Source organism: Pseudorca crassidens, chromosome 10, assembly GCF_039906515.1.
Source record: "Pseudorca crassidens isolate mPseCra1 chromosome 10, mPseCra1.hap1, whole genome shotgun sequence".
Lineage (NCBI taxonomy): Eukaryota > Metazoa > Chordata > Mammalia > Artiodactyla > Delphinidae > Pseudorca > Pseudorca crassidens.
The window spans coordinates 58,823,237-58,841,645 of record NC_090305.1 but is presented as its reverse complement, the minus strand read 5'-3'; the positions used below and the strand labels follow the sequence as shown (position 1 = coordinate 58,841,645).

Genomic DNA, 18,409 nt, shown 5'->3' with positions numbered 1-18,409 from the left:
ACTAAGCCCGTGCGCCACAACTACTGAGCCTGCACTCTAGAGCCCGCCTGCCTAGAGCCCGTGCTCTGCAACAAGAGAAGCCACCGCAATGAGAAGCCTGCACACCGCAACAAAGAGTAGCCCCCGCTCACCGCAACTAGAGAAAGCCCATGCGCAGCAACGAAGACCCAACGCAGCCATAAATAAATAAATTAATTAATTTATTAGAAAAAAGAAAAACCTCATGAGGTACACAAAGCAGAAGCAGATATTATTTCCAATTTAAACCAAAGAAACTGAGGATTTAAAAAATTAAATGATTTGGAAAAACTATTTCATTTCCCTTGCTGAGTACTTACTATATACTTAAAAACTACTCTAGGTGTCATGGAGCATAAAAGTACAGAACAATCCCTGTGTGGCTAGCTTTTAACGCCACAGAACATCTCATGCAGCTGTGGATCCTTGGGATACCCTTTCTTCTCCCTGACCCTAGCCCTTGGAGAAGCCAATGCTGCTGGGGGGTCATTCTACCCCTCATCCTGCAACAATGGTCAGAATGCAGGTTGGTACCATGTTCCTAGAAGGCTAAAGCCTTTTAAAGGTATTTCATTTGACCCAGAAATCACAATTGCATGATACTATTTTAAGGAAAGTGAGAAGTAAGCAAGCATTGTTTATAACAACAAAGAGGAAACAAAAATCATCCAATACTAGAGAACAGGTTAGATAAAGTATTCAACAGAACACTACATACATATTGAAAGCTACACTAATTCATATTTATAGACATAGAAAGAATTCTATGATAAATTTTTAATTGAAAGAACAAGTATATGGTTACATTATTATGAAAATACAAAGATGTTTAAATGTGCACATATAGCAAGTGTCAATCTCAGAATGAGAGGACTATAATTTTTTTCTACTTACCTGGATTTTATAAATTTTACAATAAGCATTACTTATTAATGAAGAAATCACAAACCTTTTTAAAAAATAAAAAACAAAAAACTTCAAGTTATTTCCCACTTTAACATGAATATACAAGAAATACGAGAAGCGCATACCAGGAGTTCATCCATGCTAGTTTGACATTTCTCAAGGTTTATCCGTTTGATCGCCACTTTCTCCTTTTTAGGGGCACAATATGCTGCTTGGACCACAGCCGTTGCTCCACTCCCTAAAGATAAATATATAAGTGAGTAAATATGTAGAGGGGTAGATAAAAACAAGACATTTTAAATTCCTACACAATTTAAACAAGAGAATAATTCTTAACTTATTCTTACACTCAACAAAAAATGCAGAGAAACACTCTAAAAAGTAGGGTGTCAATAAAAGCAAAAGCCTTGACCATTTCATAGAATTGTCAATAAATACACACACATACACACACACACACACACACACACACACACAAATAAAAGTTGCTTGAGTTCCAGAAGTTCTAGAATATGATGGTGTAGGCTCACATTTCCCTGCTCTTCTCCTCTAAATACAACTAAATACCTTAGAAATAATTCAACAATCATAAAGACAATCTGAAAGGTGGAAAGAAGCAGATGGGCTGGCTAGGACCCTCAGGATGTGAGGAAAAGCACTACTGTAAGCTCCCTGGGTTTTTCTTTTATCTCGCACATATCCATGAGTGGGCACCAGAACAGCCTGCTTCCTGGAACCAACAGGGATAGACAAACAGACAAATGAGAAAAATCCTTTCTAGCCAAAGGACTGCGAAAGGGGAAGCTCAGTAGCAACCTAGAAGACAGATTTCCCGATCCTTATCCAGGACAATCCACCCAGCCCACCACAGCATCAGCATCAGCAGGGTCTCCACCCCACACCCAGACAGCAGCAGGCCAGATGCACCACAGGGGCAACTAGGTCCCTGCCCCACACCTGGGCAACATCCAGCCAATCTGCCCACAGCAGCAGCAGAGGGGGTGGGGGGCGGAAGGGGGGGAACCAGACCCACACCCACCTGTCAACCAAGGTAACACCTGCAGAGATTAAATAGGAGTCCTGCTGTGCCAGAAGAATAAAGCAGAAGATAATAACACTGCCAGAGCTCTGAAAACTCACTTATCATAAGAATTACATAGCTCACAAAAGGAGGCCAGGACTTACACATTAAATCTAAGTAGAGTAACTGCCTACTAAAATAGAAATTTTAAATAGGATCAGGAGTCTCCTAACATTAATATCCTAAATGTCCATCACACGATTTAAAAAAGGAAAATCACATCGTCACACCAAGAACCAGGAAAAACACACTTGAATGAGAAAAGACAATCACACTGATAGAAACACCAAAATGAATTACTAGTTGGAATTATCTGACAAGAATTTTAAAGCAGCCATCATAAAAGTGCTTCAACAAACAGTTAAGAATTATCTTAAAACAAAATAAAAAAATAGAAAAGCCTCAATAAGGAAACAGAAGTTACTAAAAAAAAAAAGCACCAACTGGAAATTATACAACTAAAACATATAATTTCCAAAATATAAAACCTGCTGGAGAAGCTCAATAGAAAAATAGAGATAACAGGATAAATTCAGTGAACTTGAGGATAAGATCAGTAATTTTACTCAGCTTTTCGGCCGGAACCGCCATCTTCCAGTAATTCGCCAAAATGACCAACACAAAGGGAAAGAGGAGGGGCACCCGCTACATGTTCTCTAGGCCTTTTAGAAAACATGGAGTTGTTCCTTTGGCCACATACATGCGAATCTACAAGAAAGGTGATATTGTAGATATCAAGGGAATGGGCACTGTTCAAAAAGGAATGCCCCACAAATGTTACCATGGCAAAACTGGGAGAGTCTACAATGTTACCCAGCATGCTGTTGGCATCATTGTAAACAAACAAGTTAAGGGCAAGATTCTTGCCAAGAGAATTAATGTGCGTATCGAGCATATTAAGCACTCTAAGAGCCGGGATAGCTTCCTGAAACGGGTGAAGGAAAATGATCAGAAAAAGAAGGAAGCCAAAGAGAAAGGTACTTGGGTTCAACTGAAGCGCCAGCCTGCTCCACCCAGAGAAGCACACTTCGTGAGAACCAATGGAAAGGAGCCTGAACTGTTGGAGCCCATTCCCTATGAATTCATGGCATGATGGGTGTAAAGAAAATAAAAGACCTGGACTGTGTAAAAAAAAAAAAAATAATAATAATTTTACTCAATCTAAACTGCAGAGAGAAAACAGACTGAAAAAAAGAACAGAGCTTCAGGGAGAAGTGGAATAATAATAAAAGCTCTAAAATCTGTGTGGTAGGTAGAATAATACCCGCCCCCCAAAGGTGACCACATCCTAATCCTTGAGACCTGTGAATGTTACCATAAATGGCAAAAAGACTTGGCACATGTTATTAAATTAAGGATGGAAAGATGATCCTGGATTATCTGGGTGGGCCCAATTTAATTACAAGGGTCTTTATAAAAGAGACGAAGGAGGGTCAGTGTCAGAGAAGATGAGACAATGAAAGCAGAGGTAAGAGTAATGGAGTCATGAGCCAAGGGAGGAACCTTGAAAACATACTATGTGAAGTAAACCAATCACAAAAGACCACATATTGTATGACTCCATATATATGAAATGTCCATAGAACAGGCAAATCCATAGACACAGAAAACAGATTAGTAGTTACCAGGGCCTGGGAGAAGAGGAAAATGGGAGGTTAACGCTTAATGGGTACAATTTCTTTCTGGGGTGAGGAAAATGCTCTGGAATTAGACAATGATGATGGATGCAAAACACTGTGAATATACTAAAAAAAACTAAACTGTACACTTAAAAAATGGTTAGTTTTTAACACAACATTGTAAAGCAATTATATCTCCAATAAAGATATTAAAAAAATCGTTACTTTTATGTTAAGTGACATATCTTGATCTTTTTAAAAAAGGGAATACTACATACTACAAACAATTTTAACTCATAGTTCAACAATTTAGAAAAAAAGGAAGAAGCAGGAGCACTTTCCAACTCATTTCATGAAGCCAGTATTACCAACACCAAAACAAAACAAAGACATCACAAGAAAAAACAAAACAAAACAAAATAACTACAGACCAATACCTCTCATGCACTTAGCTGCAAAATCCTTAACAAAATGTTAGCCAATTGAATCCAGCAATAGATACTACACCACAACCAAGTAGTATGTATTCCAGGTATGCAAGGCTGGTACAATTTAAAAAAAATCAATGTAATACACTGTATCAACAGGCTAAAGAAGAAAAATCATATGAGCACATCCACTGACACAAAAACACTTTATAAAAATTCAACACCATTCATGATAAAAAAGCTCTTAGCAAACTAGGAATAGAGGGGAACTTCTTCAACCTCATAAAGAACATCTACAAAAAAAAAAACCTTACAGCTAACATCATACTGGTGAAAGACTGCCTTCCCTCTAAGATTGGGAAAAAGGCTAAGATGTTCATTCTTATCACTTTTATTCAACATAGCACTGGAAGTCCTAGACAACACAATAAAGCAAGAAAAAGAAATAAAAGGCATCCAGATTGGAAAAGAAGAAATAAAACTGTCCCTGTTTGTAGATGTCATGACCATCTATATAAGAAAAGCTTCTAAAACTAATAAAAGAGTTTAGCAAGGTTGCAAGATAAAAGGTCAACACACAAAAACCAACTGCATTTCTATATACTAACAACAATCAAGTGGAAACCAAAATCTTAAAACACAATTGCTCCCCCAAAATGAAACATTTAGGTATAAATCCAGTAAAATATGAACAGGATCTATATGCTGAAAATTACAAAATACCAAACATAGAAAACAAAAAAGACCTAAATAACTGGAGACTTACCATGTTCATGGATTCGAAAAATCAACACAGTAAAGATCTCAATACCCCCCAAATTGACTACATATAGGTTTAAGGCAATTCCTATCACACTCCTGGCAAAGTATTCTGTACACATAGACAAGCTTACTCTAAAGTTTACATGAAAAGGGAAGGCCCTAGAATAATCAACACCATAGTAAAGAAGATGAACAGGGCTCCCCTGGTGGTGCAGTGGTTAAGAATCTGCCTGCCAATGCAGGGAACACGGGTTTGAGCCCTGGTCCAGGAAGATCCCACACGGTGCAGAGCAACTAAGCCTGTGTGCCACAACTACTGAGCCTGCGCTCTAGAGCCCTCGAGCCACAACTACTGAAGCCTGTGTACCTAGAGCCCCTGCTCCACAACAAGAGAAGCCACCACAATGAGAAGCCTGTGCACCAGAAAGACCCAATGCAGTCAAAAATAAAATAAATAAAAATAATTTTAAATAAAAAGAACAAAGTTGAAGGATTCATACCATCCAATTTAAAGACTTACATAGTTACAGTAATCAAGACAGTGTGGTATAGGCAGAGGGACAGACATACACACATACACACACACACAAAAACAGAACAGAGAAACCAGAAATAGATTCACACAAATGTGCCACAGTGATTTCTGTGTGTGTGTGTGTGTGGTACGCGGGCCTCTCACTGTTGTGGCCTCTCCCGTTGCGGAGCACAGGCTCCGGACGCGCAGGCTCAGCGGCCATGGCTCACAGGCCCAACCGCTCCGCAGCATGTGGGATCTTCCCAGACCGGGGCATGAACCCGTGTCCCCTGCATCGGCAGGCGGACTCTCAACCACTGTGCCACCAGGGAAGCCCCCCACAGTGATTTTTGACAAAGGTACAAAAGCAGTTCAACAGCGATGGAATAACCTACTAGAATGGCTAAAATAAATTGTTTTAAGTGGTAACACAAATGCTGGTGAGGATATGGTTAAACTGGATCACTCATACAATGTAGGCAGAAATATAAAATATGGTATAGCCACTCTGGAAAATAGTTTGGCCATTTCTTTTAAAACTAAAAAGGAACTTGTACAACTCAGCATTTGTATGACTGGGTATTTACCTGAGAGAAATTAAAATTAAAAATTAAAATTTTTCTGAGAGAAATTAAAAATTCATATACAAGTTTCTGTTCACACAGAAACTTGTACATGAATATTCACAGCAGCTTTATTCATAATAGCTAAAAACTGGAAACTACCCAAATATCCTTTAACAGGTGAATGGTTAAACATATGGTATGTCCACACAGACAAATATTACTCAGCAATAAAAATGAACAAACTATTGATATGCACAATTACTTACTTGGATGAACCTCAAGGGCATTGTGCTGAATGAAAAAAGCCAATCTCAGAAAGTTACATATTTTATGACTCCATTTATATAATATATAACACTCTTGAAATAACAAAAATAACAGCAACAGAGAACAGATTAGTGGTTGTCAGGGATTAGGGATGTGAGTAGACAGGTTAGGAGGGCTACAAAGGGGTAGCCAGAGGACTCTGTGGTGGAATACAGTTCTGTGTCTTGAATTTAGTGGTAGTTACACAAAGGTACACATGTAATAAAACTGCACAGAACCATACACACATGCACACAAATGAGTACAGTACACATATAGATAGTAAGCTCTAAGTTCCGTAGATTGCTTAAAAAAAAAAGAAAAAAAAAAGCCTAGGCTTCAATCCATCTATTACCCGTAATAAAATAATCTTCAAGGTCCATTTGCACTATATCACTCATCAGATCACTAAACCACAGCCACTACTTGATACTGTACTTTTTTTAAAATTTCATTTATTTATTTATGGCTGCATTGGGTCTTCATTGCTGCGCATGGGCTTTCTCTAGTTGCAGCGAGTGGGGGCTACTCTTTGTTGTGGTGCGCGGGCTTCTCATTGCGGTGGCTTCTCTTGTTGCGAAGCATGGGCTCTAGGCATGTGGGCTTTAGTAGTTGTGGCTCACAGGCTCAGTAGTTGTGGCTCGTGGGCTCTAGAGCACAGGCTCAGTAGTTGTGGTGCACAGGCCTAGTTGCTCTGCAGCATGTGGGATCCTCCCCGACCAGGGCTCGAACCCGTGTCCCCGGTACTGGCAGGCGGATTCCTAACCACTGCACCACCAGGGAAGTCCCAATACTGTACTTCTTGATAACTCAACGCTTTAACTTATTTTCCATACCCTGGATGCAATTTAGTTTTCTCCATCTCCATTTCTCTGTGTAAACCATTCACCTTGCTTGCTTTCTACATATTAATCCATACCTCCCCCTCCTTTTAAAGCCCAAGTCAAAACTCACCTAACCAGGAAGCTCCATGGAAAACACACTTAGATTCAAACAAACTCTGCCACCATTAGCAGGGTAAGTCTTGGTTCCCTGATTACGTGCTTGGAAATGGCAATGCTCAATAAATGTCATTATTGTTCATTTATTTACCTATTATCTTCCTATTAGACATTTAAACTGTTAAAAGACATAGCTGTGTCTCCTCAAGTATTTGATATAGGGTAGGTTTATTACGCTTCTAAAGTACTTGAATCTTTACCAAAACACATGAGGATAAATTATCCTCACCAACTCCCCATCTCTAGCCATACCACTTAAACTGTAGTTTTTTTCAATGTTTTAATCACGGGTTCTCCTGTACATACAGCCTTGGATAGAGATGAAATGTAAACAATAAAAAAGAAAAAATGTACAATCATTAAATTCTTTCTTCCTTCTTCTCCATTTTCTCATTTTCTTCCCAAATAGAAAGTAATTTCAGGGACTTCCCTCGTGGCGCAGTGGTTAAGAATCCACCTGCCAATGCAGGGGACACGGGTTCGATCCCTGGTTCGGAAGACCCCACATGCCACGGAGCAACTAAGCCCGTGCACCACAACTACTGAGCCCGCGCTCTAGAGCTCGTGAGCCACAACTACTGAGCCCAAGTGCCACAACTACTGAGCCCAAGTGCCACAACTACTGAAGCCCATGCGCCTAGAGCCCATGCTCCACAAGAGAAGCTACCGCAGTGAGAAGCCCACGCACTGCAACGAAGAGTAGCCCCCAATCGCCGCAACTAGAGAAAGCCCGTGCCCAGCAAAGAAGACCCAACGCAGCCAAAAATAAATAAATAAATACATTATTTTAAAAAAAAGTAATTTCACAAAAATGTTTACAAAAGAGGGCATGGGGGAAGAAAAATATTGAAAGCATGTTGTATTTTACATGAAGTATTCTACTCAAAATTGCTTTTTCTTAATATAATTACTGTGCAATACATATTTTTTTAAATAAATTTATTTATTTATTTTTGGCTGCACTGGGTCTTCACTGCTGTGCGCGGGCTTTCTCTAGTTGCGGTGAGCAGGGGCTGCTCTTTGTCATGGTGTGCGGGCTTCTCATTGCGGCGGCCTCTCCCCGTGCGGAGCACGGGCTCCATGCACACGGGATTCAGGAGCTGTGGCTCGAAGCAGAGCGCAGGCTCAGCAGCCGTGGTACACGGGTCCAGTTGCTCTGCAGCATGTGGGATCCTCCTGGACCAGGGCTCGAACCCGTGTTTAGTGCATTGGCAGGCGGATTCCCAACCACTGTGCCACCAGGGAAGCCCCACAATACATATTTTTTCTTTCTCTTCTTTAAAGCAGGTTCCTTCATGAGGAATTTTTCAAACCACAAGTCAACTTACTGGGTTTCAACCATCATTTTTCTTAGAGAAAACAGAATCAAATTAGAAACCATCAGTATGTATTGCACACAGTAAAAGTAAACATTATCTATCAACTATACTTCAATTAAAAAAATACATAAAAAAATAAAAATGCAAATATTATCTTGTAAAACTTTTACTTCAGTGTAAATACACACGAAAATATGTAAAAGGTAACTGTTAGGAATGGTTTAGTCAAAGTGTGAAAGCTACTGTTCTAATGCCAGCAAATAAGCATTGGCTTAATATGAAGAATAATATAATGGAAAATGTAAAACAATTTCCAATAAAGCATCCTAATTCAGAAGTTCACTATTTTACATGTTTTGCATCCTCCATGCACCATCCCCCATGTCCCCTCTTCCACTCTTCTGTCCTCTCCTAGCTGGTTCTTCAACTGCTATGTTAGTGTACATTACACACCAGAATGGATTAAAGTGAAAAACCATGACTGAGCTTTCTCCTGAAATCCTTCAAACTGGGTAATCTTATCTCTTGAAACAGAAAAGGAGCTGCCCAAAGGCATGAGCGGGACTAAAAAAAATTTCACAGTCTCCCTCCACTTTACTAGATTCTGAAATTTAAAAGAGTAAGCAAAAATATGGATTTTATTCCTACCTGTGAGGAAAAAATAAATCAAATGAACCAAATCAACTGAAGATATTTTCCCCCCAAATTCTGACCAACCATCACTATTACAGATACATATTCTAAAGATTTTAAGTATTTTTCAGTAAGGCTTTAACACCAACTAAAGAGCTAGTCCAGACTGTTTATTCTGAAAGATGACTAAGGCACTGTCACCTGAACCATGGAAAATACAGGACTTTACAATTTCATAAACCTTTTTCTGAATAAGCCCTCTTGTCAGAGTCATACTGAAAATTAAAGCTCCTTTACAGAAACAGCTGTAAGGACAGTCATTATCATAAAAATCACGCTCTCTCTCCATACAAAGATGAAAATAAAGACACTGCCATATGCTCTGAGTAATTATTCAAGCAGCCTGATGGTTTTGCAATGAATCATCTCTCGCTCCTGTTCACTCTGGTGATCTCTATCTCAACGGATATTAACCCCATCCTTCTGGATGCTCCTGCCAAATATCTTGGATACTTCTCACATCCAATCCAATGGCATATCTCTAAATTCAAAATATGCTACACCAGCGTCTGACTGCTTCTCACCACCTCCACTACTACCTCTCTCCCCTGGATAACCTCTCCTACCCTCATACCCTTAAAAAACTATTCTCCACGTAGCAGCCCAGGTTGTCCTTTTAAAACATAAAATCTTACACAAAGCAAAAGCCAAGTACCACAATGACTTACCACGCTTCATACCATCTGATGGCCAGGACCATCCATCCCTACCTACCACCTTACTCTCCTGATCTCTTCAACCGGTCTGCCTCTTCAACCTCTGAATCACTCTGCTCCAGCCACCCTTACCTCATTATTCCTTAGTCACATCAGTGTGCTCCTTCTTCAGGACCTTTGCGCTCCTGATGTTCCCTCTGCTTAGACCAAGCTACCTACAGATAACCACCATGTTCACTTCTCCACCTCCTTCAGGTCTTTCCTCAAATGTCACCTTCTCGGTGAGGCTTTCCTTGACCTCTTTAAAACTCACCTCTATCCCTAGCAGTTCGCAACCCCTTTCCCTACTTTATATTTGTCCTTCATCACCACCACAAGGGATTTCTGTCTGTCTGCTTTGCTGCTGTATCTCTAGCATCCAAATAGTGCCTGACACACAAGTGGAGGTCAGTAAATATTTGTTGAATAGATTCATGACTCAAGTAGTGGCATATATTTTCAAGAAAAAAAATTTTTGCTCATTTGGGGCAGAACAAACACAAAAATAGCCCAGTCTTCACAGGCATTACCTCATTATTACCATCGTGAACGTTACCATTTATTGAGCACTTACTCTGTGCGCCAAGTACTATGCTGAGCACTCTCCTTACTTGCACTTCTTTTTTTCCATCTAATTCTCACAATAATCCCATGAGTTAGGTATTATTGATCTTACAAAGCAATGCAAGCAAAGGTAAGACTTAGGTCATAAATTAGTAAGATGCAGAGTAGGGCCTAGAAACCAGAACTACATGACGTTTCAACACCATACTCTTAATTGGTAGGCAACTGACTCTTTAAAGCTAACATTAACTGATTACTTATGTGTCAGGTTAAATTATTTACTTGCAGTGTCTTATTTAACTATTTTAATTAAAATAAAAAAACCCGAGGCCAACATTTTTAGTTGCCTAGCCAACATACAGTTTTCCCTTCTTTAATAAGAGAACTTTTACCTATTTTGCTTTAAATAATAACGTGCTTGGATAAAAAGTTTCATTTCATTTGCAAATAGCCAAATGACACAGTTCTGTCCAATAAAATAGAAATGTATCACTGAGTAAGGCTTCCAGGAAAGAAAGCTCTTTGAAAGGGAGCCAGTTGAGTTGTCATGTGACTTTGTCCTTTTACCATATTCTTCTGGCCTGGAACACAAGCACAAGGCTAGGGGTGGAACAACTGTCTTGCAACTATGAGAACGCAAGTCAAAGTGCTAAGTGGAGTGGAGTGAAAAACTACGAGCCTGGGTGCCTAATGGCACCTAGGCTGCCACTCCAGTTTTCGTGTCATATAAAGGGAGCAAAAAGTATTTTATTAAGCCACTATTATTTGTTTTCTATTACATGCAGCCAAATGCAATCCCTATTTGATACAACCCTATGAGGTTGTTGGCCCAATGCTGGCCTTATTGAAAATGTTATCATAGCGAAGTCTTCCAATCAGGGGGAGAAAATACACTAACCATTAAGCATCACTCTATCAATAGAAAATAACGGCTTTCACATTTATGGAAGAGCTAGAGGTGGGATCCTGGAATCTGTATTTGGAAACCAATATTTTAGACATCAAATGTGTAGCTAGTGAACAACTAATGAAAATTTAAAAGGGTAGGGAAAGTAGAGAATAAAGCTAGTAGGCTGCCTTCACCACAGTATCAAAGGTAGGTGAATCACACCTTACTAAAAACGGATCTTAAAGAACAATTTTCTAAACCTAGGCTGAGGTAAACAGTAAATATTTATTGAGATATTTATTTTATTATAAATATTTATTATTATTTATAAATAATATAAATAATATAAAATATATAATAATATATATTATATATTATAAATATATAAATAAATATTTATTATTATAATTATTTATTATAAAATAATATTAAAATATTATTTTAAAAATGCATGGTAACACGGGACTTCCCTGGTGGCACAGTGGTTAAGAATCTGCCTGCCAATGCAGGGGACATGGGTTTGATCCCTGGTCCAGGAAGATCCCACATGCCGCATAGCAAGTAAGCCCATGCGCCACAACTACTGAGCCTGCGCTCTAGAGCCTGTGAGTCACAACTACTGGGCCCGTGCACCTAGAGCCCACGCTCCCCAACAAGAAAAGCCACTGCAAAGAGAAGCCCGTGCACTGCAAAGAAGAGTAGCCCCAGCTCGCCGCAACTAGAGAAAACCCGCATGCAGCAATGAAGACCCAACACAGCCAAAAAATAAATAAAAAGTAAAACAAAAACCAAAACAAACAAACAAACAAAAACCAAAATGGGCTTCCCTGGTGGTGCAGTGGTTGAGAGTCCGCCTGCCAATGCAGGGGACACGGGTTCGTGCCGTGGTCCGGAAAGATCCCACATGCCGTGGAGCGGCTGGGCCCGTAAGCCATGGCAGCTGAGCCTGCGCGTCCGGAGCCTGTGCTCAGCAACTGGAGAGGCCACAACAGTGAGAGGCCCGCATACCGCAAAAAAAAAAAAAAAAAAAGCATGATAACAAAAGCCACATGGCACAGCCCTTGACAGACTGGTTTCCCACTTTGCCACTATATTGTATCGTGGGCAATAAAACAGGTGGCAGGGCCTTACACTGCTATACTACCATGTCCAGCATAAATCCTTAAATCCATCTAAACCTGAATAAGATCTGGAAGTAAGAAAAAAAAAAGATGCAGTGATGGTCCAATAAACATTACAACAGATTCAAAACATTACAAGATTACAAGTGTTACAAGATTTCAAATCATGTATTTCACATTTTATGGCAGTACCAAAAATCAGGAAACAGAAAAAGAAGAAAAAAAGAAAGAGATAACAAAGAGATTGTATGGAGTAATGAATACAAGCTAAAAGCTTCCTGCAAACAACTACAACAACAACCTGCACAACAGCCCCAAGGACATGGGTACCATTATTCCCATTTTACAGACAAAAAACTGACACTAAAACAGTTATATAAATTGCCCCAGATAAGATAGGTAGTAAGAGCTAACGCCAGGATTTGAATCCAGGTCAGTCTAACCCCAAAGCCCATACTATTACAGTTGCTTCAACACACGTCAAATACAGTACAACACCTGGTCAGAAGTGCTAATGCAATAGTAGGGGTTAGGAAGGAGCTCAAAAACACTGAAAAGATAAATGATTAATAGTGAGACCAATACTACATCTTTTACAACTAATCATACTTAAAGTTCAAACCTTTGCCAAAGCATGCTTAAGATGATACAATTCTTTAAAAGGAAGTCCGTTTTTTTTTGCGGTACGCGGGCCTCTCACTGTTGCGGCCTCTCCCGTTGCGGAGCACAGGCTCCAGACGCGCAGGCTCAGCGGCCATGGCTCACGGGCCCAGCCGCTCCACGGCATGTGGGATCTTCCCGGACCGGGGCATGAACCCATGTCCCCTGCATCGGAAGGCGGACTCTCAACCACTGCGCCACCAGGGAAGCCTTAAAAGGAAGTCCTTTGAATTCCCAACTTGTATGCTTTTATTATGTTCTAGGAAGGGAATTTTCTCTTCTCTATAAGATTTTGCCAGAAAAAGAGAGAATAAAACCATGCGAGAAACTAACCCCAAACACAGTCCTAAGTAGCACATGTGAAAAAGATATATAGTTCACATAACTGTATGTGCTTTGACGAGAAAGGAGACAGCATTATACCATTTCCTTAAAATACAATCCCTTGGAAACAGAAAATTCAAAAAGATTCCCCCAAGCCTTTTTTGCCCAGACTTCAACCATTTGTTTCCTGAAAAAAAATAAGTATAATCTGAAGAAATTACAAAGATTCATTTGGAAAGCTACTTACAGCTTATTACAAAATACTGTATTCCAAACATTTTGGCATGGAAGCAAAGTTAGAATAAGCATGCACTGCTTTACTGAGCCTTGCTACTTGTACTAGGGTGTAGTTCAAGGAAAAAGTTTTTTTCCTCCCTCTTGAGAAGATGGGGTGAGAAAGAGTGTGTGAGGAGTGGAGTGGAAGTACATTAAGAACTTTCAGGAACTTATTAATGAGAGAGAGAGAACATTAAAAAAAATGACAAAATAGGATACACAAAAGAGAATAAATCTAACTATATCTAAAAGGGTTATCTACAAAATATCTGCTCTGATCAGTTTTTTTTCATTGTAAGGATATTTCCTTTAAAAGGTGAGATTATGGGGCTTCCCTGGTGGCGCAGTGGTTGAGAGTCCGCCTGCCAATGCAGGGGACACGGGTTCGTGCCCCAGTCCGGGAAGATCCCACATGCCGTGGAGCGGCTGGGCCCGTGAGCCATGGCCACTGAGCCTGCGCGTCTGGAGCCTGTGCTCCGCAACGGGAGAGGCCACAACAGTGAGAGGCCCGCGTACCGCAAAAAAAAAAAAAAAAAAAAAAAGGGTGAGATTATGACCACCATCTTCAGATACTTCCAAAAACCAATCAAATGCAGATGCAGAAATAAGGATCCTGGATTAGGCGACAGTTGGACACCAGTACTAGCTCTGCCCATAACTAGCTCTGACTTTAGACAGGTCATTTTACCTTCCTATGTCTCAGTGTCTTCATCTGTAAAACAAGATGGTTCACCTTACCTCACACCTTACAGAAAACTTAGCTCAAAATATAGCAGAGGACTAAATTTAAGAGCTAAACTATAACAGAAGAAAACATAGGAAAAAAAATCTTTGTGATGTTGGATTACTAAAGATTTCTCAGGACTTCCCTGGTGGTCCAGTGGTTAAGACTCTGCGCTTCCATTACAGGGGGCGCGGGTTAGATCCCTGGTCGGGGAACTAAGATCCCGCAAGCTGTGGCACACACCCCCCCGCCCCCCAAAAAAAGACTGAGAGTAAATATTTGAAATCATATATCAGGTGAAGGACTCATATCCAGAATGAATACACACCCTCACACACATCTCTATAACTCAGTGAGAAGAAAACAACCCAATGGGCAACCCAAATGGGAAAAAAATTTGAATAGACATTTTAGCAAAGAATAGATATGAAAAGCTAATAAATAAGCACATGAAAAGATACTCTCTATTGGGAAGAGATATGGGAACATATGTATACGTATAACTCATTCACTTTGTTATAAAGCAGAAACTAACACACCATTGTAAAGCAATTATACCCCAACAGAGATGTTAAAAAAAAAAGATACTCTCTATTATTAGTTATTACAGAAATGTAAAACAAAACCATGATCAATACCACTTCACATCCACTAGGATGGCTATAATCAAAAAGACAGACAACAAATGCTGGCAAAAATGTAAAGAAATAGGGACCCTCATACATGGCTGATGGGAATGTAAAATGGTACAGTCACTTTGAAAGTCTGTCCATTTCTTAAAAAGTTAAACATAAATCTACTATATGACCCAGCAATTCCACTCAAGAAAAATGAACCATGGTCACATGAAGATTTGATGTAAATGCTCATAGAAACATTATTCCAAATAGGCAAAAAGCAGAAGAAACCCAATGTCCATCAAGTGGTGTCCAATGAAAAGGAATAATGTACTAATAAAGGCTACAACATGGATGAACCTCAAAAAACATTACACAAAGTAAAAGAAACCAAACACAAAAGATCACATATTATATGATCATATTTATATGAAATTTCCAGAAAAGACAAATCTATAGAGACAGAAAGTAGATCTCTGGTTGCCTTCGGCAGGGAGTGACTGCAAATGTACATGAGGCATCTTTCTGGAATGATGGAAATGTTCTAAAATTGGATTGTGGTGATGACTGAACAACTCTGTAAATTTACTAAAAAACTATAGTACTGTAAACTTAAAACAGGTGGATTTTATGGTATATAAATTGCTTTTAAAAATGAAAAAATATTATGCTACGTGAATGAAGCCAAACAAAAAAAACTGCATATTACACGATCCCATTTATATGAAATGTCCAGAAAAGGCAAATCTATGGAGACAGAAAGTAGATTTGCAGTTGCCTGAAACTGGGGGTAGGAACAGGGATTAACTGTAAACAGGCACAAGGGATCTCACTGGGGTGATGAACATATTCTAAAACTGTATTATGCTGATTGGTGCACAACACAATAAATTTACTAAAAATCATTTAATTTTATATTTAAAAATGGGTGAATTTTATACTAAAAACTGGGTGAAATTATACCTCAGAGTAAAATTGTTTTTAAAAATAAGGTGGTCAAATCACATTGGAGTTAACTTTTTATCCACAGACCACTTTGAGAATAAGATGAAGACTAACCCTAACCCAGAGGCCTGAGCCTCCCTTTTGCTCACTCACAGACACCTTATTGGTCTGAGGACACCAAATTAACAAGTTTCTAAAGCTCTAGAGCCTTGTGCAATCATAATAGCAAGGGCATTCGGAACAACTACAACCCTCCTCTTCACCCTAGAAAGATGTACAACTTACCAGAAAGAAAATCAAAATTCCTTTTCTAAAATGATAAGGACCCCCTTTCCTTACTTTTTAGACATCATTTTGGAATTTCCCACTTAATCCCTTTTTTCAATAAGAAACTCTGATTGAGGGACTCAGAAGCAATCAATCAAGACAGAGACCTAGCTAGCTGTCTTTAGAACCAACCAGTACACATCAAAGACCCAGCATGTAGTAAAGATCCATGAAGTGGCTTAAGGAAAAAGATGTGCTGTCTTTCAGATAAAACTTAGGCCAGATTTGTTTTGAAACAAGAAGTAAAGTGAAAAAAAGAAATGTGACAAGTTTCTCTAAACACCTACACGGTGCAATAAACACTACCCACCCTGCCACCACCCCCCACCCCGCCAAGACAGCTAAGGAGTTTTCAGCCACTCTTTGTTATAAAACTAATTTAGGACTGGATGCTGATCTGGCAAAGCAGACAATCTCCTTCCTCCAACACACAAGGGTCTGCTCGTGTCTGTTGGATTGAGCTTCTGTTTAGCTAAATCCACCCCCTTTTGATTTCTAAAATCACTAGATTATTGTTGTCTAACAAATACTCCCCTCATCCCCAGTCCCCACCCTCCCCCAATCACTGTGCCTCTGTGAGAATTACAATCCATGTTTGTGCAAGTTTTGGTCTCTGCCAACTGGTATTCCCAGACCCCCTTCAAATCCATTCCACACACAATAGCCAGGTCCATCGGATTGTTTCATGTCTTTGCTTGAAGCCCTCCAATAACACTTAAAATAAAATTCCAAAATCCTTTCCTTGGCTGAGAAGATCCCTAAAATCTGGCTTCTCCTTACCTTTCTAACCTTACCAGTCTTCTTTCAGGTCCTAAAACACACCAAGCTCTTTCCCTCCTCAGGAGCCTTTGCATTTCCTCATCCCTCAGTCGGGAAAAAATTTCCCTAGGCTCTTAAGACTCTCTCATCCTTCAGTGCTCAACTTACATGTAAACGCCTCAGAAAAAGCATCTTCCTTGAAATTGCCCCAACTAGGTCTCCACGTTATCCTCTATCAGAACATCTTGTTTATTCCCTTCCTAGCACTTGCCAAAACCTATAATTCTTTTTATTTACCTACTTATTTACTATCTACCTCCCTGACTAGAAAGTCAATACCAAGCAGTCGTAAGTTGTGTCTACATCGCTCAGTGCGGTACCTGCAGCTTCATCTGGAGAGGATCCCCAGCTCTACCGCAGCAACGCCTGGCACTTCATGCGGGTTCTCGCACGGATGCGGGAGTGAACAAAAGCACCCTAACCCATCAACCCCCGAATAGCTGGCCGTGCCCCCAACTGCAATACCCCATTTCTCGCACCGCCTCGTAAAGGCCTGTCCCATACCTTCACTTTTCTTTCTCTCTCAGACACATCTGTCTCTCAGGTTCAAACATCTGTCACTACACAAATCTCTGGTGAGCCTCGCAAACCCCACCCCACCGCGCCGCACAGGCGCGCCACTCAAAATCCCCTCCATGCCTTGCACGCGCTGCACAAACCTGGAGCCTCACCCACGCTCCCTACCAACCCCCGGGCCACTCGAGCGCCCACGAATATCTGGGAGCCCTGCGCTCTCCGAGCTCCCGAGGGTCCCCTCGTTCCCGCGTGCCACCCGCCATCCAGCGCGGCGCCTCCCCCCTCCGCGGCGCCAGCTCTCACCTATCACCTCCTGCAGCTCGTAATCGTCCCTGTTGATGGACCAAGGAAGGGCGCTGGAGTCCTCGGACATGACGACGGCACGGCACTCAGCCCTCCCTCAAACTCGCTGACCTCCCTCTTCTCCTCGCCGCGCCTCTCCCCACCCCCAACCGCTGCCGCCGCGCCCCCACCAACCGCCTCTGGAACAGCCACGGGTCGACGGCGCCTGGCGCCGGGTGGCCGCGCGGCAGAGCAGCGGGGGGCTCGAAGCACCCGCGGACCTCGCCTCCTGCTCCTCCGCGGCCGGCACTCCCCTGCCCGGCCCAGGTCCCGGCCTCGGCCTCCGTGGCAGCAGCTACAGGAGCTTCGCCTCGGCCCAGCCCCTCTGTCCCGCCCTCCACCCCAGCCCCACGCACGGGCCAAACTTTCCCTTCTCC

At 41.0% G+C, this 18,409-nt stretch overlaps 2 protein-coding genes across 4 annotated transcripts in view; one reads left to right on the top strand and one right to left on the bottom strand.

Annotated features, from left to right (window-relative positions):
* The window catches only part of OXSR1 (oxidative stress responsive kinase 1), a 101,669-nt gene extending 83,302 nt beyond the window's left edge, over positions 1–18,367 (bottom strand). Inside the window, exons 1-2 of one of the 3 annotated variants that reach the window (XM_067753803.1) lie at positions 17,994–18,367; positions 1,050–1,162 (exon numbers count right to left, since the gene is read on the bottom strand). In XM_067753803.1, coding sequence (XP_067609904.1) covers positions 1,050–1,162; positions 17,994–18,063 — 183 coding nt within the window. In that variant the 5' untranslated portion in view covers positions 18,064–18,367. Of the gene's footprint in view, positions 1–1,049; positions 1,163–17,135; positions 17,284–17,678; positions 17,776–17,993 lie in introns of those variants that run through there. The other 2 variants (XM_067753804.1, XM_067753805.1) reach the window with 2 other exon arrangements.
* Positions 2,566–3,155, top strand: LOC137232246 (large ribosomal subunit protein eL21). Its single transcript, XM_067753818.1, has one exon. It carries the CDS (start codon positions 2,616–2,618, stop codon positions 3,096–3,098), a length of 483 nt encoding a protein of 160 aa, XP_067609919.1. The 5' UTR covers positions 2,566–2,615; the 3' UTR covers positions 3,099–3,155.
* Positions 18,368–18,409: the final 42 nt, after the last annotated feature.